General features: G+C 40.9%; 1 protein-coding gene across 13 annotated transcripts in view; it reads right to left on the bottom strand.

Annotated features, from left to right (window-relative positions):
- The window catches only part of DOCK9 (dedicator of cytokinesis 9), a 203178-nt gene that overhangs the window by 112307 nt on the left and 65574 nt on the right, over positions 1–25297 (bottom strand). For all 13 annotated transcript variants that reach the window (XM_075265309.1, XM_075265317.1, XM_075265318.1 and 10 more), the window contains exons 2-5: positions 14440–14556; positions 10419–10508; positions 7408–7490; positions 3820–3889 (exon numbers count right to left, since the gene is read on the bottom strand). In XM_075265309.1, coding sequence (XP_075121410.1) covers positions 3820–3889; positions 7408–7490; positions 10419–10508; positions 14440–14556 — 360 coding nt within the window. The remainder of the gene's footprint in view (positions 1–3819; positions 3890–7407; positions 7491–10418; positions 10509–14439; positions 14557–25297) is intronic.

The raw sequence follows: 25297 nt of genomic DNA, 5'->3' as shown, positions 1-25297 counted from the left end.
ATGGCCAAATATGTAATGATGCCAAACACACACACAATTTTTACTTGACTTACGTCGGGGCCCCATGTGATGTAAACAAACTGCAGCATTTTACAGTCACTGTAAAATACAAATCCTATCCAAACACTGCCAAAAAAATATGCGCAGTAGAAACTCTGCGATTTCCAAAACCAGTTTTGGAAATCGCAACATGTCAATTATACCTACAGAAACGCTGGTAGTTTTCCCATAGATATATATGTAAAGAAAGCAAAATTCTGAAGAGAAAACCTCTGTGGACTTTGTGTAAAAGGCTGCGAGAAAAATCACAATGCGTTGCTGCCACGGTTTTTTCCACTGCACTTTTTTTTTTTTTTTTTTTTTTAAATATTTGGTCAAAGAATTGCATTCTGACCTTGTGCATGCCGCCTTCATCATTAATGGCCTGTCTTACGGGAAACAATTTTTCACTTATACTTATAGGTAAAAAGGTCATCGATTCCATTTCAAATGCCTGTCACGTCTGGGGCAAATACATGTACACATGACTTAAAATGCCAAATAAAAGCTATATATAACCTAGAGCAAAACCAAAAGAAATTAGATATCTATTGAGACAATTTTACAAATGAAGGTTCCTGAAAAAATAAAGAGCTGAAGAGAAGAGAAAATATTCTATGGCCCCATAACTAATCTTGCCTTGTGAAGGTCAACAATTTATCCGTACTCACACATGACCTTTTTGAGTGATTATTCAAATTTTCATGATATTTATTCTTGCGTAAACTATAATCATAAGAGGCCACTAACATGTACAATTCACTCACAAACCCCACCATGTTATTATAATCTACATAATCTAGTTGTCATCTTTGGCAGTCTATATTTTACATCAGCATTCTTCAACCAGTGGCTCCTGTGCATCAGCTATATCCAGGATGTCATAATATTGCTCAAACCTAGCACCAGGGTCACAAACTTATGAGTGACATTTAACATCACTGTAAGGGCTAGTTCACACGTGAACTGCCCGGGCGGGTTTTGACACAGAGAGAGACGCGGCAAGCCGTGTCTCTCTCTTGTCAAAACCCGCCCGCCACGACCATCGCTGTCGCGGCTTAACCCTCTGCTGTCGGCTCAAATGAATGAGCCGACATAGGAGGGAGCTGCCGGGGGCGGAAGCCGCGCGGCTTCCGCCTGAAGAAAGGACATGTCCTTTCTTTTCTCCGCTAGCAGCAGCCCGCCGCTAGCGGAGAAAAGCAGCCCGGCGGTCTCCATAGACCACCATTATAAGGGGAGGTTTTGGACGTGAAATCCGCTGTCAAAAACCTCCCCTTATACTCACGTGTGAACTAGCCCTAACTTGGGTCTTGGCTTAGACCCTTGGAACTATGGACAATACCGTCAATGTAATGAAGTGTGAGTTGAGTGGCAGATTTTTCTTTAAGTTTATTACACAATCCAGAGTAATAGGTTTGAATTTTCTACACTAGTGACATGTAGCCATTCTAGCTATATACATGTACCTATGCTGCAATCCAAAAAGGTCAATTAGTGACCAAAATGCCATTCCTATTACTTTAGGATGTGTAATAAACTTACTTGAAAAACAAACTGAGGGCCAGATGTTCGCATCTACATCAGAAGCTCCTTTAAGATAAGATAAGATAATCCTCTAATAGTCCCACAGTGGGGAAATTTCAGCAGCATAATAATACAGATACAGGATAATACATAGTAATATATTACAGATGTAGACACATATGCTGAGAAGAGAAGATATACTAGGAGTCCATAGCAGCTAAGGAACAGAAGAAGAAAGAAGAGTTCATAATCATAATCATTAGTTTTCTATGCGGAGTGATCTTCGCTTGGTCTGATGTAGATTATACAGCCTGGTCGTGGTTGGAAGGAAGGACTTGCGATAGTGCTCCTTCTCACACTTGAGGTGAAGCAGACGGTCACTTACAATGCTGCTAAGTGCCATCAAGGTCTCATACATGGGGTGGGATTTGTTCTCCGGCATGGAGCTCACCACGGACAGTATCCTTCTGTCATCCACCACCTGTACTGGGTCCAAGGGGCTCCCCAGGACAGAGCTGGCCCTCCTGATCAGCCTGTCAAGTCTGTTTCTGTCCCTGGTTGATATACTGCTCCCCCAGCAGACCACACCGATAAAGATGGCTGAAGCAACCACAGAGTTGAAAAAGGCCCTAAGAAGTGGCCCCTGGACTCCAAAGGCCCTCAGCCTCCTGAGCAGGTAGTCTGCTGTGGCCCTTTCTGTGCAGCGCCTCCAGGTGATCAGCCCAGTCTAGTTTATTATTGAGGAACACACCTAGATACTTATAGGTCCTGACTATCTCAATGCATGTCCCTTGGATCTCCACTGGGGTCGGAGCACTTCTCCGTTTACTAAAGTCCACCACCATCTCCTTGGTCTTCCTAGCATTAATCCTGAGGTGGTTCTGCTGGCACCATTCAACAGAGTCTGTATAATAGATTCTGTAGAGTCTGTTTAGGAGCCTGTATAATAGATTCTGTAATTTTTTACATAAGTAATAGTGCCTCAACCAATTCTTTCAAAAAAATAAAAAACAACAAAACCAAATAAAAAATAAAAAAAAAATGGTGCCATGGCAGAACCCCAAACTCCATTATAAAATCAATGGGGTCCATCAATCGCAACTTGCAATGAATCCAGTATTGTGGTGTTTGATTTTACATTTCGAAACCACACAACCACAGATGTGAACAGAGCCTAACCACATATAAAGGTATTTCCTTAGGCAACAGAATAAAAGATCTAGCGTTGCATTCTCTAATTCTGGATACTTATGACATCTTATGAACACAAGTAGGGCAGACACTACACAGGACAAAAAAAGTAGGAGATATACACCTACTGAACCACCACAACCCATACAGATATGTATCCAGCTCCATGAGTCACCAGGCTTCACCCCTGACACAGCAAGTAAAGGTATTCCAGTGACAAATCCACATCCCGTGCATCTGGGAACTTCAATCAGCAGGGGGGAATGAAAATAAAAACAAGCCAAATACCTGGGTACACAACTTTCCGGCTTCATGCAAAGGCTAGCTTTTTTCTGCATGATACAGCGGAAACAAAAGTGGGGGAAAGAGCATTTCAGGACAAGTAACAGGAACACAGAGAATGGCGCCCAAGCAGGTGGAAGAATCAAAATGCAGGTTTAACACCGATCTACTGATATTAAAAGCAACTCATCTTCCTAGACTGTTTAGTATTAATTGCTCCAAAATGGCAGAAGTAGGTTTCCCTCCAAAGTACTATACAGCAAGAGACAGCGAGTTTCTTTTTAACCAGGCATTGTAATGAATTATTCAGCAGAGCTGCATCTATCTTTCAGTGTGTTCCAGGAATTATAGATGAAAGCATGTCCCAAACTTTCACATTCCTGTCAGTAAAGAAAATCATTAGTCTTGTCTTCAGCTTTTGAGCCTACAGTTACAGCACGGTCGCCAAAAAAAAAAAAAAAAAAAAAAAAGGATCGAGTTTTCTACAAACCTGTCTATGTCTGCTTTCCTCTGGCCACATCTTGGTCATCATGACGTAGACACTTTATATCTATTGCAAAAGTGGCAAGCGACATCTGTGGTCTATTGGTAAAATAAGTGCACCCCAAATAAGTCTATGTTATGGCATGTATGGATTTAGCCATGTGCCCATTACAGATCTAGTCAAGTGTCCAATGGGCATAGGAATTTGGAAACATCAATATTGCCGTAGCTCTGGTTTATATAGTGTTATAGATACAATATTGTGTATACAATATATAAGAAATGTGATTCTGGACCTACCTCATCTTTGTCCGCATCTTCATCCACTTCATATACATGAACTGGAAGCTTTTCTGGTTTATTCCCTTTGCTGTAAAAAATATCAATATATATATTTAAGCTAGAAACCAAATAACAAATCATTTCCATTGTGACTCACTCCACACTGGTGGGAAATACAAAAATGTTCAAATCCTTAAAGGGTCACAAAAGATTTATTTTATGTATACTGTGACATTTATCAGTAGAAGTCCTACACTTTTCTGACTACAGAAACTGAACTGAAGACATGTTTGAAGAAAAAGGCATCCTTCCTGACCCAACCATGAAAAGAAAGCAAGAATAATTATTATATTTGGCAAAAAAAATGATTATTATTTTTAGAGGGTAAAACACAGGTATTCAGTTACAATCAAAAACAATTCCTGGAAAACTGAATTCTTCCCTCCTGGGCACCACCTCACTTTCTTAAAGCAAACCAGTCAGGTTATTTCTGCTGCCTTATCTGAGAGCAGGATATGTTACAGGGAGAAAAGCTCAGCTCAGTGATATCTAGAATTTTAGGATTTGGAGCAGGATTTTAAAAGAAAAGCAGACAATCTTGTGAGGACTCCTAGGAGAGACAGTAAGAGCCCTGCTTATCCATGTGTAAAGAGTAGGATATCAATCACTGTGGGGGGGGGGGGGGCGCTAAAAGTGGGACTCTTATGTGTCTCCTAGGAGTCCGGCAAGGATTTAGAGAAGGAAACTTGGAGGAATTAAAGGTTGTCTTCACCCTTAAAAACTATCCCGCAGCAGAAAGCGGAGGCTGGGTCTTGGGGTTTGCATAACTACTAGCCTCATTCACAATGCAAGCAGGACTCGCTGATTGCATTGCACACTGGAGAAAAAGAAACCCAAAACCTCCACAATAACTCCAACTGAAAACGAGAAGCAGATTAGGGGCGTTTTTTAGAGAGGATTTTGAGGTTGAAAGCTTCCTCAAATTCTTCCTCGATTCATCCTACAGTGTGAACACGCCCTTGCTGAGATCTAACGAACGCTAGGTTACCACTATGTGAAGACGGAGACCCTGACTGCTTAAAAAGCTTTTACCCATGGACCCCATAGATTAGAACAGGGTCTACCGGTAATAAACAGCAGAGAAAAAGTTCTCCTTGCAAGACTTCTCTCTCCCAGGTGGAATCTGCAGTCGAGTCTGCCCCAGAGACTCCAAGGCTGATGTGAATCCAGCCTTAGAAAATAATTCTGTAAAGAGCTCTGTTTTCTTCCCTCTACTATATCCCGGCCTTCAGAGAGGACAGCATACATTTTCAGGTTTAATACCAATAAATATACAGCCTGCATTAAATATACAGGCATTATTAAACAATGATCTTTGCTAGACAGTCAACTCCCTTCTAAACATTTCTTTTGTTACACTGAAAACAATACCTTAGACAAGAAATTTTTATAGCAGAAGTAAAAATGACCAAAAATAGGCTAAATTGGAGATTTTTTTTTTATTTTTTTTTTTAAAGTTTGCCTGCTTTTTCGAGATATGGCCCCACCTTATACATAAAATGCATTCCCTCTGACCTCCTGACTATTATCTAGCTACTTCTCTATACAAGGAAAGATCAGCTAATAGCTACTGATGGTGAATTAGATACTCCGATGCCTTTCCCAAAATCATTCTTAACCCAAGCTAAAGCAGAGATTAGCAGATGAACAGACATTTTCAAAACATAATAATCACCCCTGAAAAATATATTACTATCACCTTCCAGCTGTAGATCTCTATAGGAAAATGTAGATATTTAACAGTGCAACTGACGTGTGACTTTTTGTCACTCAAAAGAGGTAGGTGTCTTAAGAACTGCATGAGATGTGACAAACTCAGCTTGAAACAAAAACTAGTCTAAATTTATCAAGCGCTACTGTAGAAAATATGCAGAAAACCTGCTTTTATCAGTATTTATGGCTACAAAGAAACCATTTGAAAGCCAGAATAGGATCAAAGCACAAAGACTTCTCTGGAGAAGCAGAGACGTTTCCTCGAGGACTGGCATTGATTATAGCCTTTAAATGCATGCTCCTTCTACTGCCAAGAGATTCTTAAGACAGCGTCCATACCAAGGATCAATTCATATCATTTAGCAATTGAGACTTCCAGTAATATGTTCCATATTCAGAATCCTTGTCTGAAGTGCAATATATTCTAGTAAAAGAGGTACAATAGCAGCAAAGTACAACAGTAAAAACAAAATATGCTTCTAGACTGGGCAATTTTTAAGAATTGAATGTAGACTACAGATAAGAGACCATTATGCCCATGTCATTAGGGGTATTTACACAAAATATAAATTTATCACTACCCACAATGTTTTATCACCGCTGCATGGACCTGCACCATTCACTAGTACATTCATTCCCGTTTCCAAACAGTGGCATAAGGCCAGCCATACCCATCACTATTGAATAACCCCACTGTTAACACACACACACACACACACACACATAAGTAAACTGCCCTATCAAGGTGGTAGTTTAGAATTGTCAAAATGACAAACAAGTCATGGATATACTTTTATTTTTGGCCAACCAACATGTGGGATATTCCTTAGACAACCGTCATCACCTGTCATAAAAAGGTTGTTTGTGGTAGTTCATTAAAGGGGTTGTCCAGTTTCAGACAAATATTATGGTTTGTATAATGAAACGTTATACAATTTTTCAATATACTTTCTGTATCAATTCCTCATTGTTTTCTAGTTCTCGCGTACTGTCATTTATTCATTCCATTAGTCCAAGGTCAAGTCATATATGGTCCATGATCAGGTCCAAGGTCAGGTGATGAACACCGGTGCACGGCTCGTTAGAGTCACAGCAATCAGAGATCTGCCTAATGAGCCATGCACCTGTGGAAAATTATACAATTTTACATTATGTGATACTTTATATACTACTGTCCCCTGATGGGTCTCTTGGGCATAGGCTGTACTGGCTACCCCGGCACCATTAATAAGTCGGGCAACTGTTCCAACTAGATTCGCTTGCATGGGAAAATTGCTAGTATAGAAGTATCTGGTTTACCGTCAGATACAACTAAATGATGAATAATGTTTCCGCTCATCTAAGAGTTGATATATATTTATGATCTAACAAAGTAAAGAAGTGCAGACTGTCCCTTTTGTGTTAGATTCTCCTTTTCTATTGAATTTACACACTTAGCAAATACTATGAGTCAATTTTCATCTGAAAAGCAGTAAAATTGCTCATGTACACGTATCCTGTGTTTCGGTAAGTATTATACTACTGGAATACATTCAGCAATATACAGTTGCATTGCAGGTGCCAACCTCCCTCTACCGCACCCTATTAAATGGCAATTCCCTGGATGTGATTCATAAGCGATTTGTTACATTTGACAGCAGGGAAAATATGTGCTACTTTATTGCTGGGATGTGGAGTAAAATGTCACAGTGGAAGCTTCTGCCAACTAGGAGGAGGAGAAAAAGATGCCTGATATTACACAATATGCCCTCAGGATTCAGGACGACACCTATGCCACACACCAAACTTACAAGATCCCTGGGATTCAGGAGATGTCACGTTATAAGCACTTACCTTGGAAGCTGTCGGAAGTCTCCTGAATACTCTTCATATTTATAGGTGACAACATGCCAATCCGAGTTGTACGTTTTGATACACTAATAAATTAAACAGAAAAAAAAAGGCTTTATTTGACCAGACTGTACGTTTCTGACTAGAGATGTAAGCCCCTTTTTAAAGGGAAGAAATATCAGCTTCTTCCACCAATGGGAATCAGCTGTTAAGAGAAAGCTACATCCGACCACTGCAGGTGAAATTTAGCATTACAAGCTGGGTTTGTCAAAACAGCTCTCTATTCTGGCTTATAGATGGGGCTCCTGCCTATAGGAGGGAATCCTGTCCAAGACGCCCACAATTCCTGATGAAAAAGCCATTTAATATAATCCAGAGATACTAATTCACACTTCAGTGTTCAGAATCCATGTTGCTATCTCCACAGCATAGGACAAGATTATGGAGCAAACTCTTTGGGGCTGCACACAAATCTGTAATTCCATACAGATTATATATATATATATATATATATATATATATATATATATATATATATACACACACACACACACATACTAATTTGTATATGCAATAACATACTGATGATGATACAGAATATAGTAATGAAAATCAATAAAATACCTTCACACAATACCGGTAGGACTGCTAAACACTAGCAAGTGTTTTATTTTAGGTAGTTATTACAGTATACAAGCGTGAAAAAGGCCTAAACCATGAGCCAATACATCAACTGAAGGAATTCCAAGTGTAAACACAATAATATTTCCAGTATAGTTCCTGGGTTAATAAATAAAGGGGTTTAACCATATCAACAACGTCTGAGACCCCAGAAATAAGAATGAATGCATACATCTAAATGCTTCATGTCGTCATCTCTTCATTCACTCCTATGGAGGATATCAACATCCCATCAGTTCCATAGAAATGAATGGAGCAATGGTCATGTACGCACATGACCATTCCATTCAGATGAAGCTTTTAGGGGAACTTTGGGCCACTGTTCTCCTGATCTGTAGGTGTACCAGCAGTTGGACATTCATTGATTGGACACTGAATTAGGGGCACAATCATTTTATACGGTTATAGACACTTTTTGAGTACTTTTCTAAATTTTACAACTCTCCCTATTTAACAAATTAAAAATTGATCCAGTAGCCAAAACAAGGATCAATGTTCTACCGAGTATCCAAAGGTCTCCAATGTGTCCACTCAGTCTTGTCTTATCCCCTCTGTGTGTTTTATCCAGGTTATAGCAGGTTCATCATGAATTCGGAACAGAATTTATTGTGAAATTAAAGAGGAGCTTCTTGTTTTCAAACTTCTTAAAGAGGACCTTTCACCTCCAGGGCACATGCGGTGTAATACACCACTAGAAAGCTGACAGTGCGTTGAATTCAGCGCACTATTGGCTTTCCCATTCTGTGCCTCCGGTGAAGAGCTATCAGTGCTGGTACCGTAGCTCTTCACTGTCAGAAGGGTGTTTCTGACAGTCTTACATACCGCTCAGTGTCATGGCTGGATGGTAAGCAACGTCCCCTCTCACAATACAGCGCAACAGACACTACTGTGAGGAAGGGCGTTCCTGACAGACTGTCAGAAACACCCTTCTGACAGTGAAGAGCTACGATACCAGCACCGATAGCTCTTCACCGCGGGCACAGAACAGGAGAGCCGCTAGGGCCCCTTAAGGCCTGGGCAGCGTTTTTGCTACAGTGGAAATGGTGCGGCAAAAAAAAAAAAAAAAAAAAAAAAACAGTTTACAGTACCTGCAAAGAGGATGGAATTTTGGCTAATCCCATTCACACTAGTTTTTATCACTTATACCTATACAGACAACACCAGCATCTTTGCTGGTATAATTGGGGGAGAAAGTCAGCAAAAGAAAACTCTTCGGACTTTCTGTGAAAACTTTGGATGTATTTCCACCGTGCTTTTTTGGCTGAGACGCACTATGTGGAGCCTCAGCGTAAAGAGAACCTTACATCACCTCCAACAAGTTCAGCTCTTCACATCAATTAATAGAAACTGCTCCATTGATTCTGGCACAGTTGGATTTTATTTCTATAGCCCCTACTGTCCCCAAGCAATCTGTACTGTACTCTGTACTGTCCAGTGGGCGGTGTCAGGCAGGAGCAGACAAAGGGTGTGATCCTGAACTCTGACATTGGCTGCCTCTGCTTGGAGTTCTGAATTCCTGCCTAACACTGCCCAACTGACATTACAGAATTTAAAGTGCACATCAGGCACCAAAACTAAATGAACTTGTTGCTCAGGAATGGTGAGGGTTAGAGAAAAATTCTTTTTGACTGTACTGGAATCAGTGAAGCAGCACCTATTAAGTGATGCTGAGAACTTAAATTGGTGGAGGCAGTGAAAAGTCCTATCATATAACTTTTATACTAGAAAAATAACAGGAAAGATCATTGCTGCAAACAGTTGCATGTACCCCTAAATCTTAATATTAAAATACTAAATCTGCATCTTCTGTGAAGCCATTCCATGAGATGCAAGATCCATTATTTAGTTTCCCAGTCAAGAAAACATTTTCAACTTGTTTTATACTGGATTACAAATATAGTAAGAGAAAACCCAAAAGGACATGTTCTGAAAATATGACCATGTTATTGTGTCTCTGTAGCTTGGCATAGGAAGAGGGGAAATGTGTTCGAAGGACAAGGTGCAGTCTTGGTATATTCGTCCTGTGTCAAAACAGGAGTGGCACCATTCTATGAGTGTCCTTATACAAGAAAACAAGATTTTCGAGCCCTGCCCTTATACACGTAGAGCGAAAAAATAAACAGACCCTTCTGCATATAAACTGATGTCCAAGAGAAAACCAACGCTATATACAAAGACAGTTTATTTGTTCAAAGCAAATGTGCACTTCAGTCCAGGCCTAAATGGCAACTCTGACTGCAAAATTCAGAGGAAATAAGAACAGCGATACTGAGGGAAAACCTACGGATAAATATGGACCCTGGCCATCGGATCAGAATTGTACGGTTACTTACCTCAGTGACAAAAAGACTCTGAGCCTCCTTCTCTGCATTATCAGGAACCGTTGAACATATATATCGACCCTGTCTCCTTAAGGTAGCAATCTATAATAGAGAGAAGATAGAAACACTCAGTTACTTAAAGAGTAAGACTAAAATCCCAATCCTTTTGACTACGTTATGAGATAAATGTATCAGCAGAAGTTGCACAAATCTCTATGGTCTTTTTCTATTAAAGGGAGTCTACCACTTCCCCCAAGCATACTCATCTGATACCATGGCATTACAGAGCACATTTCAGAGATAAACTTAATGCATTTAATACATTGGGGTGGGTCTTCAGCCCTGGGAGCACTGCTCTTACTGCCCAACTAGGATGGATAATGTCATAACAATGAGAGGATCAACTCAGGACTGAAGGACCTCCTCCAGTGCACCAACTACATCATTTACTTAAGACTTCAAAGTGGTCTTTCACCAAATCCACAAGTGACAGTGATAATGTACTTTGTCATGTAATGTGCTGTGTAAGATGGTACAGTTAAATATGCTTAGGGGAAGTGGTAGACTTCCTTTAAACATTACTCGAATAGCTATCCTGTTTGCTAAGGCTAGGTTCCTAATGGTATTTTTTTTTCTTTTACATTTCTGCTGTTCTGCTTCATCATAGCAAAAGAACATAGTGCAGCACCAGGTCGGTAACATGACGGACACCACCATTATCCGACTGGCCACAAGGGCTATAATAGGGTTCAACTGATTTCCATTGTAGAGTCTGTTCTTTAAGCAAAGTAGGGCAAAATAGTTTTAGTCTTAAACCTAATGATCTTCCAAAGCAAATGTAAACACAGCCTTATAGAGCACAGTGTAGACTACATACAACAGTATAAACTACACAGATGAGAGCACGACTAAATGGTAACATTTGCTGTGAAAATTAAAAAACATTACCGGTAATTTTATTATATGGCTTTATAACTTTACTTACATTCAGTTTCTTTACTAAAGATTAATTTAGCTATTTCTACGCTATACAATTTGTGTAACATGGGCACTTCCCTGGCAAAAACAAAGGTAATTGCACTAATTTATACAACCTTTGTTTTACATCTCCTAACTCAGTGTGGGGGTTCAGGTTTATCTACAGAGACAGGAAATAAGTGGATAGCTATCCATCTTTGTAATATTGGTGACTTATCCTAGTCTGGACACACGCAGATCAGCTGCTATGAGACAGCACCACTGCAGATCATCTTTATACACCCAGAGATGCTCTGCTCACTCGCCGTACCATGTGTAGTGAGTACTGCAGACTTTATTGGGACACAACCACGCTACTTAAACCCATTGCTACATATTTATGAATATATATGAATAGTATAGCTGAGGGCATATAAACATTAGTGGGAGTCCGCTATTCGGGAACAGCGGATCTGAGAGAGTCGCAGCTTACGATAGGTCGTTAATATTACAAAGATAATAACCCTTTAAAGGTATCTCCTGTTTAGGTCAGTAAAGTTTAATGTACAGAGGTAGCATTGGTCTTCGGTGTCGGACCCCTGTGTATCTAAAACGTATAGGCTATCCTTAGGATAGCCTATCGGTATAAGACAGGCGGATCACCCCTTTAATTTTTTTCTGCATTGGATGATTAGGCTCAGCAAATCTATTGTTTAAGGCATGCTATTATTATTACTTTCACATGTGAATGATCCCAGTACAAGGGAAACATTCTCAAACATATTTTAAAGGAAGGTTTTCCTTCCCACTGGGATGAGATACATTCCCGTTTATGATATGGGGGGACGGCACGGGACACTGGCCTTCCTGAACACATTGTGAACTGCCAGCTAGAAATTCATGTGTGGAGTCATTGGTGTATTTAGTATACATTCTATAAACCCCCAGATGACTCATTCAGTATAGAAAGGGATGTATTTATGTATCAAACACATAACATAGCACAAGTATGTCATCCCAATTCCCAATAGGAATTTGTGCTTCTTTACATGTGCATTATTATTATTTGTGAGAGAGGACGGATGCAGGGACTTCCACCACCTTTGTACTCACAAGGGCCTGGCTTCCTGCTTCTAGGGCTACCAATATTTTAGATTGTTATCACCATAATGTTAAGCAAATAGTTGGGTAAAAATAACTAGCAGGAAGCTTTCACCGAGGAAATGGATTGAACAGATTTTTAGAAGGTAAAAGAAGAGACATTTGTATATTGCAGCCATTTGTAGTGTTACAAGTCATTCATAAACATAGGATGCTTTATACAAGATTTATACAAGATGGAGACAGACAGATGAAAGAATGCAACCAATTTACGCTAGGTTCACATTCAGATTTCCGTTCTTTGGGTCCATGTGGGGACCCAAAAGACCTAGAAACCCAATTAGCTTAAAAATTAGTTATCCCTATTGAAATATCGATATATCTTAGGAGGGTTGGAGGAAACCCACAGATACATGGACAACATGTAAACATTATGCAGATGTTGCCCCTGGTAGGACTGAAACAGAAACTCAGTGTTGTGAAGACGTTCTAACCACTGAGCATAAGTGGAGTTACTTACTCCACACACTAATGTATCTGTTGAAAACATGGCCCCTGTAGCAGTTTGTATGGCCCCCTGGGCCTCAGATGTCACCAAATCATCTGCTTAATCCCACACATGCACAGTATACGCCTTGTTGCAGTTTTCTCTAGTATAGTCCTTGGTGTGTTTGAGCAAACTGCACACGCTGAGGACGAGCACATAGGAGAGGAATTTCATGTGTAATTTGGCAATGTCAGAGGCCCAAGGAGTCACGCTAACAGTATTAGGAGTGTATTTTTAACAAATATAGCTGTGCTTGGGGGTTCAAAAGTAATGTTCCCCATGCTAATTTGCATACAGAATAAAACTTCATTTTCATTGCATCCAAAAATAACAAAGTTGTGTTTTTTATTCATGTCACAGTATCTAGAGCAGGCATGTCAAACTCAGGGTACCCCGAGGGCCACATGAGTAACAAGAGGTTGTTGCGAGGGCCGCACACAGCAGCTAATGTCACACACGTATTTTAACAGCAGTCATGAAAACAAGATATGAAGTAGTAATATGTAACAGCAACTAATATATTTAACAAAAATACAGCAATTAAAAACTAAACATTTATTTGCTATCACTTTTTCCAATCTTTTTTAGTGTTTTGTCCTGAGGCTTGACACCTCTTTGTGATAACAATTGTTGGTATATCAGGCTGAAATGACAACACAGTGCCTACTTTGATCGAAGATGATAAGTGGTGATCAGTCAGCCTTGTTCTCTGAGAAGATTTTGTTAGTTTTATAAAAGAAAATTATCTGTTTACATATACACCCTTCATCTGCCCCCAGATTCATGTCCCCTCCATCTCTGCCCCCAGATTCATGTCCCCTCCATCTCTGCCCCCAGATTCATGTCCCCTCCATCTCTGCCCCCAGATTCATGTCCCCTCCATCTCTACCCCCAGATTCATGTCCCCTCCATCTCTACCCCCAGATTCATGTCCCCTCCATCTCTACCCCCAGATTCATGTCCCCTCCATCTCTACCCCCAGATTCATGTCCCCTCCATCTCTGCCCCCAGTTTCTGTCCCCTCCATCTCTGCCCCCAGTTTCTGTCCCCTCCATCTCTGCCTCCAGTTTCATGTCCCCTCCATCATGTCACATCACGTCTACACAGCGAGTAGCAGCGTGAGTTTTGTACATCTGCGGCCCGCACAAAAGTCTCAAACTTTGTCTCTAAACTTTAGAGACAAAGTTTGAGACTTTTGTGCGGGCCGCAGATATGCCTGTAAAGGGCCGCATGCGGCCTGCATGTTTGACATGCCTGATCTAGAGAACGATTGTTGCTGGGGAAAGTGATGGACTCTCTGATAAATGTGTCCCATAATGTCTAGTGCGCTTCTCCTACTACAGTCCTCTCTCCATCCACCTATATTGTCACACAGCAAAAGCATTGCTTACTATACTGGACATATTTAATAAATGTATGGTGCAATACCTGAAAATCATCATATGGAAAAAGGAGCATTTCCCGAAGTGCATCATTCAGGATTTGTGTCTTCTTCTGCACAATGACATTCTCGTAGTCAATGGGTTCAATAAGCTTTGGCTTTGCCTGAAAAAGAAAGCAGGATAAAAGATCTATTAGGGCGACGTTATTAACAAACAGTAACGTCAGGGGTGGAAGAGCCAAGTGACAAGAGCAGATTTCTACACATTATTGTAAAGCATCTGCCTGACAGTACATAGTAGAAACTTGCACTAAGACTAGATAAAGGAACCCATTACAAGAAAAACTTACAGGGGATCTGTCATCCTGACATGACCATTTTTAGGAAATACTTGCTCCTCATGATTAAACAATGCTGGTTACGGTTTACCAGAACCTATTGGTGTACCAATCCTGTTCTTCCACCTGGAAATATACAGTATATGGAGAAAAGTATTGGGGTGTACCTCAATTACCGAATATAGGCGTTTCATTTTTCCCATTGCCACAGATGCATATTCTCTCAGTGCCTATCCATGCTGTGACTTACTCTAAAGAGCTCGCTGAACTACAGCACGGTATTGTAATAGAATGTCACCAATGCAACAAATCAGCTTGTGAAATTTCTTCCCTCTAAGATATTCCAGGGGTTTAGGAACCACAGCAAGTCGGCCATGAAGTGGCAGGCCACGTAAAGTTACAAAGTGGGGTTACCACGTACTGAGGCAGATCGTGCATACAGGGCACCAACTTTCTGCTGACCCAACAACAGGCGAGATCCAAAGCACCACTAGCATGAACAATAACAAAATCTGCACTGGAAGTTTCATGCAATGGGTTTCAATGGCCCAGCAGCTGCAGGCAAGCCTTTGGTATCACTATGCATAATGCCAAGCATTGCTGCCACTGGAGTCTGGAGCAGTGGCACCAGTGATAAAACAGACTTATAAATAGTAATATCAATGGGTACTACATGGTAATATGCAAAGCAAAAAATAGACATATTTATTATGTGGTACACTTTGATATTACAGAGTAGAAGTCTACCTTCTGACTGGTTGTATACTATATTTGAGGATTATTTGTATAACTGGACTTACTCTTGTATTCAGACTATGAATTTATCTAGAATAATATTTCTTCTGTGGGCGATATGAATTTATATCACAAGTTGCATGCATTTTTGCATTTTTGAATTTAAATTTTTTTTTCCTTGTCTTGGCTGGAGTGAAAGCATAAATCACATATAGTTGTGCGGCCATTAATAGGATAACAGGCAATGATGAATACATTTTTAAGTGGCAAGTGAAAACAGTGGCAGCAGGAACCACATAGAAGTTAAAATGAGGTGTGGATGAGAATCAACAAAAAAGGACAAACTGAACTTTTCTGGGCTTAAAATGCTGATGATGTTTCCTAGAAATAAGTAATCAGTATCAGATTGGTGAAGATCTAACAGCCAACACCCCCACTGATAAGTTGGAAACAGAGAATGGAGAAGGAAGCAGTGAGCTCTGCTCTCTGTGTAGTGGCCAGACCAGATTACTGCATTAGCTCCCAATCAATAGAATGCTTAAAGGGCGAATTGGTTCAGCCACTACACAAAGAATGGACCGTCTGCTTCCTCCTCCCGAGAAACCACCATCAATATGGGTACTGTGTGTCAGACCCCCCACCAATCGGAGAATGACTGTCTATCTTTAGGATAGGTCATCAATATTTTTACCCTGCAAAACCTCTTTAAATTTAAGAAAACTGTATATTTAAAAAGGAGTCACCGGAAGGCATGAAGCCAGGCTCATCGCAAGCAGATTATACAATCCAGATTAACATTCCTGTATCACGGAAAAAAAAATTGATTCTGCACAAACATTTTGTAAACTACAAGTAAATGGTGAATCACAGTACTTGTGAAGACGCCCAAAACTCTGCTCCTCCAGGTCAGGCAGACTATGCAGGCACTACTGTCATACTATAAACTGTTTATCCTGTAATATAACCTTTACCCTTCAATAGAGTGTTTATGGAGAACATCATTTTGTTGTGTAATAATTGGCACCCAGTTGTGTAGGACAAGAAAGCTGTGGCCATTTTATGAGCAGAGCTGTTGATCAGTGCCTGAAGACAATGTATATATATCCAAGCCGATTCTTGCTGCCAGTTAAAACCCCACAAGTAGAATCAGTCTAGGGTCAAGAAGGCCACCAGTTAATCTCTCTTAAGGATGATAGAAGTCCTTGGTGTCTATGACCTACCACAGTTGTGTTCTTATCTAACATTTTAGAAGCATTAGGAAGCATAGCCTCCAAAATAAATAGCCTCCTAAGAAATGTTGGCATGAGTGTAACAATGTGGCTTCACAGCTTCTGTTATGTCGATGTAGCATATGGATGCAAAATATGCACAGCGTTCATACGGAGCATTCAGCATACAGTCTTATCTTAATGATTAAATACCTCTACTTCCTCCATCCCATGGGAAAAGGAAGACTTGGAAAATCTTTTCTTAATTATATACTTTCCTCTTAACTAATCACACTATAGAGTCATGTAAGGCACCAAAAATTTCCAAGCAAGCTACCCAGGCAGAACAACCCGTGTCACATGCCGCAGTCTCATTAGTTCTCCGACTTGAGACGCTCTTTTATCTCAACAAGTCTTGCGTGTGCGTGTAAGATAGTGGGATTCTTACATTCCTCCATTATCTTCAATCAAACCTTCAGCTGTCAGCAACCAAGTTAAAGCTCTTGTAATTACCTTCCCTAAATGGTGGATATATACGAAAATAAACTCTGGCCAATATATGCTGAATTCACAGAATGAAGCATCATATGAGAGGCAGAGGCTTTGCTTTGAACCAATGACATATTTCTTTTGGCCAGTGTATCAAAAATACAACAAAATGAGTAGTCCCAGAGCAAGAAAGCAGCGCCAGGAATATCTAAAACATGGCGTGTGTTTACAATAATTAGTATTTCACAGGAGAGGTAGAGGGCCAGCAAGCGAACAGCAAGGCGCAGTCTCAGAAGGGGCCGAAAGCCAGTGGAGGAATTCAGATGGAATTGATCTATGGTAACCACGTATTGCTCTCTAACTCATTCCTGGAAGTCATCAGTAAAACAGATCTATTCCATTACAAAAATTTAATCTCCTTGCTGATGTTTCCCTACTGTCTCAGTAATGAAGGAGCACAATAAAGCACAACACCAAGGGTTAACAGTAGATCTGGCCAAACACAAATTAAAGAGGTTGTCCCATCACAAGGATCCTATCTATACTGCTTGTTAATGTGAATGTAAGACTTTTCCTATATACATTGCTTCAGCAAAACTGCTTTGTTTGTCCACTATATTACTTTATTCATTTCTTTGTTGACACATCCCTTGACTTATCTGGTCATAAGTCAAGTGATGTATCAGTTGCTCTCAGGGGGGAGGGGCTAAGTGCACGGGAGCGAGCCTGGAGGGGGGATAGTTTACACTTTGGGGGAAGGGGCCACCAATACAGACCCGGCATCCGCTGTAATAGAGAGGCAGATGCCGGGGAGGGTTAGATGCTGGCACAGGTGCCTGCGCAATCGATACGCTCCTGCCCTGCATGAAGCCAGCAGCGGCAGGAGCAATGCTGCTATTCCACTCCCCCCCCCCCCCCGCATTGCTCCTGCTGGCTTCATGCAGGGCAGGAGCGTAGTGATGTCGCAGGCACCCGTGCCGGCGTCTAACCCTCCCCGGCATCCGCCTTTCTATTACTGTGGATGCCGGGTCTGTATTAGCATTGTGAGGGCTTGAGAATTGACTGGTTTCACCATCTATGAGCGCGCACGCAGGGCCAGCGGCATAGAAGCTATGTCATCTCGCCGCTGGCTTTGCATATGTAACCCCGCCCACCAATGACGCAACATAGCAGGAAGAAAGAAGATTTTACAGCAACAAAGACTGGTGAGTATGCGACGTGGGAATACCCCTTTAACATGAATTAAACATGAATGACCCATGTCGATGGCTGACACCACTGAAGTATGGTAATAAACTGTTATGTCAAGCTACATTTTTTTGGCTCTTGGTGCTGGGAGCGCATGGCATCGATTGGCTAAATTCTCCCAGTTTACACTGGCTTGCTCTTGTTGAGATTATTAAGCCAGGTTTACAAAGCACTTTATTTTTTGCTGAAGTTTTACCCTGCATGTCAGCTGTATGGTAAACTGAAAACTTCTGGTGTACTGGCTTGTTATACAGGTGAGAAGCAGAGTAACGTGCTACTTATTACTCCATCTATACAACATGCAAAGAAGTGCTGTGTAAACCCTGCCTCAGTGGGAAAGATCCAAAAGACAACTGATCAGTCATAGCTTGGGCAATCATAATGAGGTTGGCCAGATTAAAGGCGTTTATCAGACTTATTAATAGATTATGCATCCTCAGGATAGGTCATCAATTGAAGATAAGCAGGTGTGTGACACCCAGGATCCCTGCTGATCAGCTGATTGAAGAAACAGGAGTGTTTGCAACCTCTTCAACAAAAACCAAGCACAGCACTAACCATTTGTATAGCTTGACTGGGACCAACTGCGAACAGGCCATATAACAATCACGTCACGTTTCTGGAAATCGCAGCATGTCAATTATTTCTGTATAACTGAAGCAAAAAGTCTGTTTTTTTCCCACAGCACTTTTCGGCTTGGTACGTGGGGCCTTAGCCTAAGGCCTCACATTGCAGAAAAGCATAATGTTTGATGCAGATTGTGCTGCAATTTTTGTGATCCAGGAGTGGATGGAGCTGAACGAAGACATAAGGAATTCCTATACATTTCCCATTCCATTTTTAGCCACTCTTGGCTTTGGCTCAAAATTCTGTAGCAAATTTTGCAACAAAAAAGCAGCTTTTCTGCAATGTGGAGCATTAGCCTAAGCCTTACTATAGCAATGGCCAAAAGTTTTTTTTGGGTGTGGAAAAAATTGCTGCTAAGTGGTGTAAAAAATGCTTTTTAGGAATAGAAGTGTTAATAGTTTATTTTATTATTTTTATCAATTAACAAATTTAAAGTGGATGAGCAAAGAGATCTCTATCAAATATTTAGTATGATCATCTTCTGCCTTAAAAACAGCATCAATTTGTCTTGATACATTTGATGGAACTTGGAAATTGTTCAAAACATCTTGGAGAACTAACCATAGATCTTCTCTGGATCTAGGCTAGATAAAATCCTTCCGTGTCCTCGTGTAATCTCAGACAGATTCCATGAGGTTGAGGTCAGGGGTGGTGACAACAAACATTGATTTGATTTTGATTTCCATTTTGTCTATTCATTTAATTGTGTCAATTGATAAAAATGAACTATATTAATACTTTTTCCACAAATAAAATATTTACACCTAGAACTTTTGCACAGTATTGTAGTATGGTGGGAGAAGATTCGGTGTAATTGATCCATTTATTGCTCTGTTCTTTCTCTGCTCTGGAGTAATCGAGTCCAGTAGGTGGTCCCATCTTTGACTGACAGACTCCCCTCTATTATTGCGCATTCAGAGGTAGCCGCCAATTATTTGTCATTTATGGTATGTCTACAAACTTGCACATGTAACCTAGGAAGCTTATAAATACACACATCATCATAAAAATGCACAGATTGCTGGAATGGCAAGTTCATAAAATGTAAATTAATACCTGCCAAAATGGAAAAACAGGAAATACCAGTCACATGACTAAATTCTAGAATCACTTCAGTTGGGATTTTTGAAGTTTTGAAGAATGTTACACATATACTTCTTTAAGACTAATAGTAGTAAATCAGAATCGAGTTCTGTAAGACATATGGGTCACCTAAAGACTTCAGTATAAACCTATGAAGGCTATAGCAATCTGCATAATTTTATGATGAGTTTATGGCAGGATCACACCCGAAAAGTGAAGAGATGAACAAAATTAGAAACAAACTTCCTCTTGGATTCTTTAACCATTCTCCTCTTTGCACATGGGACTTATCAAATAGGGAGCAGATGTTAATGGAAAATACCACCCACTTCCACATTTATGCAGTAAAAGCCTCACCAAAACATGAAAATGAAGCAAAGTTCACTGAACCTTTTTTTTTGTGATTTGTCATCAGTGCTTCGGTGAATATATATCTATGTGCAATAACTGCAGACGCATACAACCTTTTATAAACATGAGGGTACATCTACATGTAGTATTTTTTTCTAAGTGGATTTGCTGCAGAAAATTTACTCTATACTTTGTAAAGGATAAAAATTTGCACTGAAAATGTGCTGAATAAATTGACATGCTACAAGTGTAAAAATACTAATGCCCTCTTAGACCATTCTGCCCTGCTTTGGCTTAGTTTTCAATAGCCAGATCTACACTAGACAACATAAGCTGCTACAGTATATGACAAAGCAATGAGCATTACAGAGGGGACTGGTGACAGGCACAGCAGCATAAATCTGGGTAGGTGGCAGTTTTCCCTCTTGTGTAAGAGTATGGACATCACTGCAATCGCACATAGGTGAAACCCTATCCACCCACAGTAGCCAATGACTGCAAAGTTTTGTGCTAAGTTTACATAGCCATGGGCCACTTTGAATCAATAGTGTTTTGCCCATGTATGGTTGCTGTAAGTTTTGTACCCTTCAAGCTAAGGCCCTACTTAGCAGGCACAACAAAAAAGCACCGCAGGAAAAACCGTGGCAGAAACGTGGAAAGTCCGCAGGTTTCCTCTGCAGACTTTCTGCTTCAATTATACCAATAGAGAAACCAGTGGCATTTCCGTAAGTATATTTGACAAGTTGTGATTTCCAAAACCGCAACAGTTTAGGAAATCGCAGCATGTCCACCACACTTATTTTTCTGCACTTTGCTAGAATCCCATCCATTTTGCAGAGACTGTAAAACAATGCAGTTTCTTTTTCCCACGGCATTGCTGCCATTTGGGGCCTCAGTCTACAAGATGTTCTGGCTCCAAATGGATTTTTCAAACTGATGACCAGACCACAGATGACTTATTCTTTCCTAGTCATTCACTTATTGCAACTCTTCGTGGGATTTGAAAATCGTAAACAAAGAATTCTAAAATAAAGAAAAAACAAAAACAAAAGCACCAATGTGTGTCAATCTTTGCGTCTGTGTTGAACATTTTATCTAAAGTACGTTTTGTGGTAAAAGATTCAATATAGCCCATCATTTATTTATTAACTGTGAGAGGGTGACAGGCAAAGTGTTGGAGTCCAGATATATCAGCCCCAGGTTTCTGACATATGTGTGGTCCGGGGCAGATCTGGAGTAGGCCTCAGCACAGGTGTAGATCCAGCGCTCATTACTGGGCCAGAAAAGGCTGCAGCTCCTGCATTGCAGTGCAGTTCCATGAGGTGAAAGGAGGTGTATGGGTCTGTCCTGTAACCCTGAGTCCGGTGAGACTATATTGCACCTGTTTTGTTCGTGTGGCTGGAAGTAAGCCACACATATAGTTAGGTTATCCTTTCTGTTTAGCTAGTGGCTCAAACGAGCAGGTATTTATTTAGTTTTTGCCTGAAGTTAAAGCTGTATTTTGTTTTGCTCAATTTGTGCCTGAAGTCAAGGTTTATTTATTTTCCGGTTTTGTTTTTCTAAATAAACCAGTTTGCTGCACATTTTGAGTCTCTGTCTTGATTGTTTGAGTCCGCACCACTGATTCTACCGAGCTAACTTCCAACATAAGGGTTGGTTCACATCTGATTTTGTATTCTGTCCGTAGTCTATGGGGTCCATGTGCTTTTACAGCACAGCGCTTGCAATTGTGTTTGTATTCCGTTCGGGGTCTCCATGTGGACTCTCCCCGGACGGAATACAATAGCAGATGTAAACAGGGCATAACTCATATGCAAGTGAGATCAGTGCACTGGCTGGGCCATCCATTTCAACTTGCGCCAACAACTCCTAACATATCGAGTGACAGGTCACACCTTGTGAACCTTACTATGTCACTAGGTTCCCTTAAAACAGCATATAAGCTGTTTAGAAGAGATTTCTAGAAGTGGTAGTAAATTCCACTTTAACATGACAGGTTCTTTTTGAAAGAAACTTGTAAGGGCGAATTGGGACACTAAATTCAACGGACCCTTAGGACGTGTGTGTTTTAATATCCCAAATCACTCTATCCCGCAACTCTCAGCCACATTAGAAATAAAAAAAGCTTTATGCTCACCTATTGGCTATTCTCTTTGGGCCGCTGCAGTTCTTCAAATAACCAAGAGGAGTTACACCTTGCAAGTGCAATGATGCCGGGGTGTACATCTCCAACTTCACTGAAGAACAGCACAGGCACCAGGAACACCAATGAGTTTCATTATCCTCTTCTCTGGACTCCTCTTTAGTTTAACATATTTTTTTTTATTTTTTTATTTTTTTTTATTTTGGCCACAGATTGCGTTATAACTTGGCTATAAGGACCTATGGGTGGTTTGGTGTCTCAAATCAGCATGACAGATTCTCCTTAAGCTTTTGTATGCTCAGTTACTTCCCTCACATAAAGCTGACAATCATCAACCCTGTATTTCCTCTCTCCTTCCTATTTATGCCAGCCAAGAGACACAACCACAATGTCAGTGATTCACTTAACAGTTATTTATGTAGCTACTAAATATGCAGTGTAAAATGACACAATAAGAAAAAAAAAAAAAAAAAAAGAACTAACCCAAAAAACAGCACTGCACAGAGCACATGAGATATAGGATCTCATACTGTTAGCTGTATAATCAATGAAAAAAGTTTCACAAAATTACAAAAAGATATAGCAAGTACTCTAAGCAAACTGACAGACTTCTAAACTGAAGCTTCCCAATGTTTTAGGCCCCATGCACACACAGATAAAGTACAACACTATATATTGCCCAAATTTCTTGGACTTCATGTGGTACTGGTGTCCTCAAGCAGGATACAGATCTATGATGACGGGGGTCACTGCCTCATAACAGCTCTACTCTCTACTGTCCTGGATATTGTGTAGAACAGGGGTCCCCAATCACCGGTCCACGGACCAGGACCAGGCCATTTGGGGTTTGGAGCTGATCTGGGGGGCAGTGGCTGGCCTTAGCTGGATACTTTGCTCTAGGTCACGTTGATATGGTAACGTGTAAACTATCGAGTTGCGCTGTGACCTGTAGCGCAAAATATCCAGCCTTGGTGTCTAACAATTTGCCATGTCCACTTAGATGTTCGTGTCACACCCGCCTGCCCCACAAAGCATCCTGGTGGAGAGCCTTCCCATCCACACGATGGAGTCCACCTATAACCCCACCCCCATATGACCAAAGCTACTATTCTGCCACCCCTAAACAATGCGCAAAAGCGGAAATACTTCCAAGGGGCCGTCACATACATGAAGACTAATTTTGAAACAGTCTTATTTACTGATGAGTGCCATTCAACCCAGGATGGACTCGATGGATGGAGACGTGGATGGTTGGTAGATGGCCACCATGCCCGACAAGGCTGCAACATCAGCAAGGAGGTGATGGAGTTATATTTTGGGCTGGAATCACGAGGAGATAGCTGGTAGGCCCCTTTAGGGCCCCTGAAGATGTGAAAATGATCTCTGACTGTCCACTTTTTCCATAGTACAAAGAGGTCGTGGCTTCCTCAGGAATTTCATCTTCATGCATGACAATGCACCATCTCATGTAACAAAGAATCTCTCTGAATCATTGGCTACTATGGGCATAAAAGGAGAGAAACTCATGGTGTGGTTACCATCCTCTGCCGGTCTCAACCTTATTGAGAACCTCAAGAATAAGATCTATGAGAGTGGGAGGTAGTTCCCATCAAAACAGCAGCTCTGAGAGGCCATTCTGACATCCTACAAGTAAATTAAAGCAGAAACTATTCAAAAACTCACAGGTAGGGTTGAGCCGATCTTGAGATTTCAGGATTGTTTTTAAAATCTGATTTCCGATCATTTTCCATTCGAACCTGATCCCAATGCAAGTCAATGGTATTTTTTTTAATAATCGGAGGTCGGATTTTAAAAACTATCCTATTCACTACACAGCATGGAGTCTAAAAATTGAACGCTTTAATTGTTAGAATCCATGCCGTGTAGTGATTTTAAAAAATCCTCTGGCTACTTAGTCCCCCCTGCTGTCCACTTACTTGCACAGATCGCTGGTCCGGTCCCCGCTGTTCACGCTCCTCTTATCGCCTCGCTGCCCCCGCCTCCCAGGTTAATGTTATAGACCTAGGAAGAAGGTGGAGCTTGTGGCTTAGGAGAGTGTGGGCAGGTACTGGGAGGGGAGACGTCATGAGGCGGGAGCAGCGAGGTGAAAAGAGCACTGAGAACAGCGGGGACCGGACCAGCGATCTGTGCAAGTAAGTGTTAGCTACTAGAGATGTTAGCTAGCCTCCCATTAGAATGAATGGATGCAGCCGGCGCAGGGGTTTAAGCGGCCAGACGCCGACACAGGCTGTGTGCCGGCCACATCCATTCATTCCTATGGGACCTAGCTAACAATGTTAGCTTTTCCCACAATGCTTGGCCAGTAACAAAGCATTGTGGGAAATAACCTCCGACCTCAATCCCGCCTAAAAAGATCAGGATCGGAATTCCGATTGTGAAATTTACTCGATCGCCAATTGGAATCCGATCTTTTCCGATCCCGATCGCTCAACCCTACTCACAGGTTCAAGGTTGCAAGAATTGTGAAGGAGATATCAAAGAAGAGGTCCTATGTTAACATGTAAATTACCATTAAAGGGGCTCTATCAGCAAAATCATATAACATTTACGGTGCCTGAATAGCCTTTTTAAAGGCTATTCACGCACATGTGGGGCTCTATCAGCATGAATTAGATGGGTTTTTTTTTAATTGAAATTTTATTTCAGTAAATGTGACCTCTTA

Source organism: Leptodactylus fuscus, chromosome 2 (genome assembly GCF_031893055.1).
Source record: "Leptodactylus fuscus isolate aLepFus1 chromosome 2, aLepFus1.hap2, whole genome shotgun sequence".
NCBI classification, from domain to species: domain Eukaryota; kingdom Metazoa; phylum Chordata; class Amphibia; order Anura; family Leptodactylidae; genus Leptodactylus; species Leptodactylus fuscus.
This window is presented reverse-complemented; position numbering and strand designations above follow the sequence as displayed.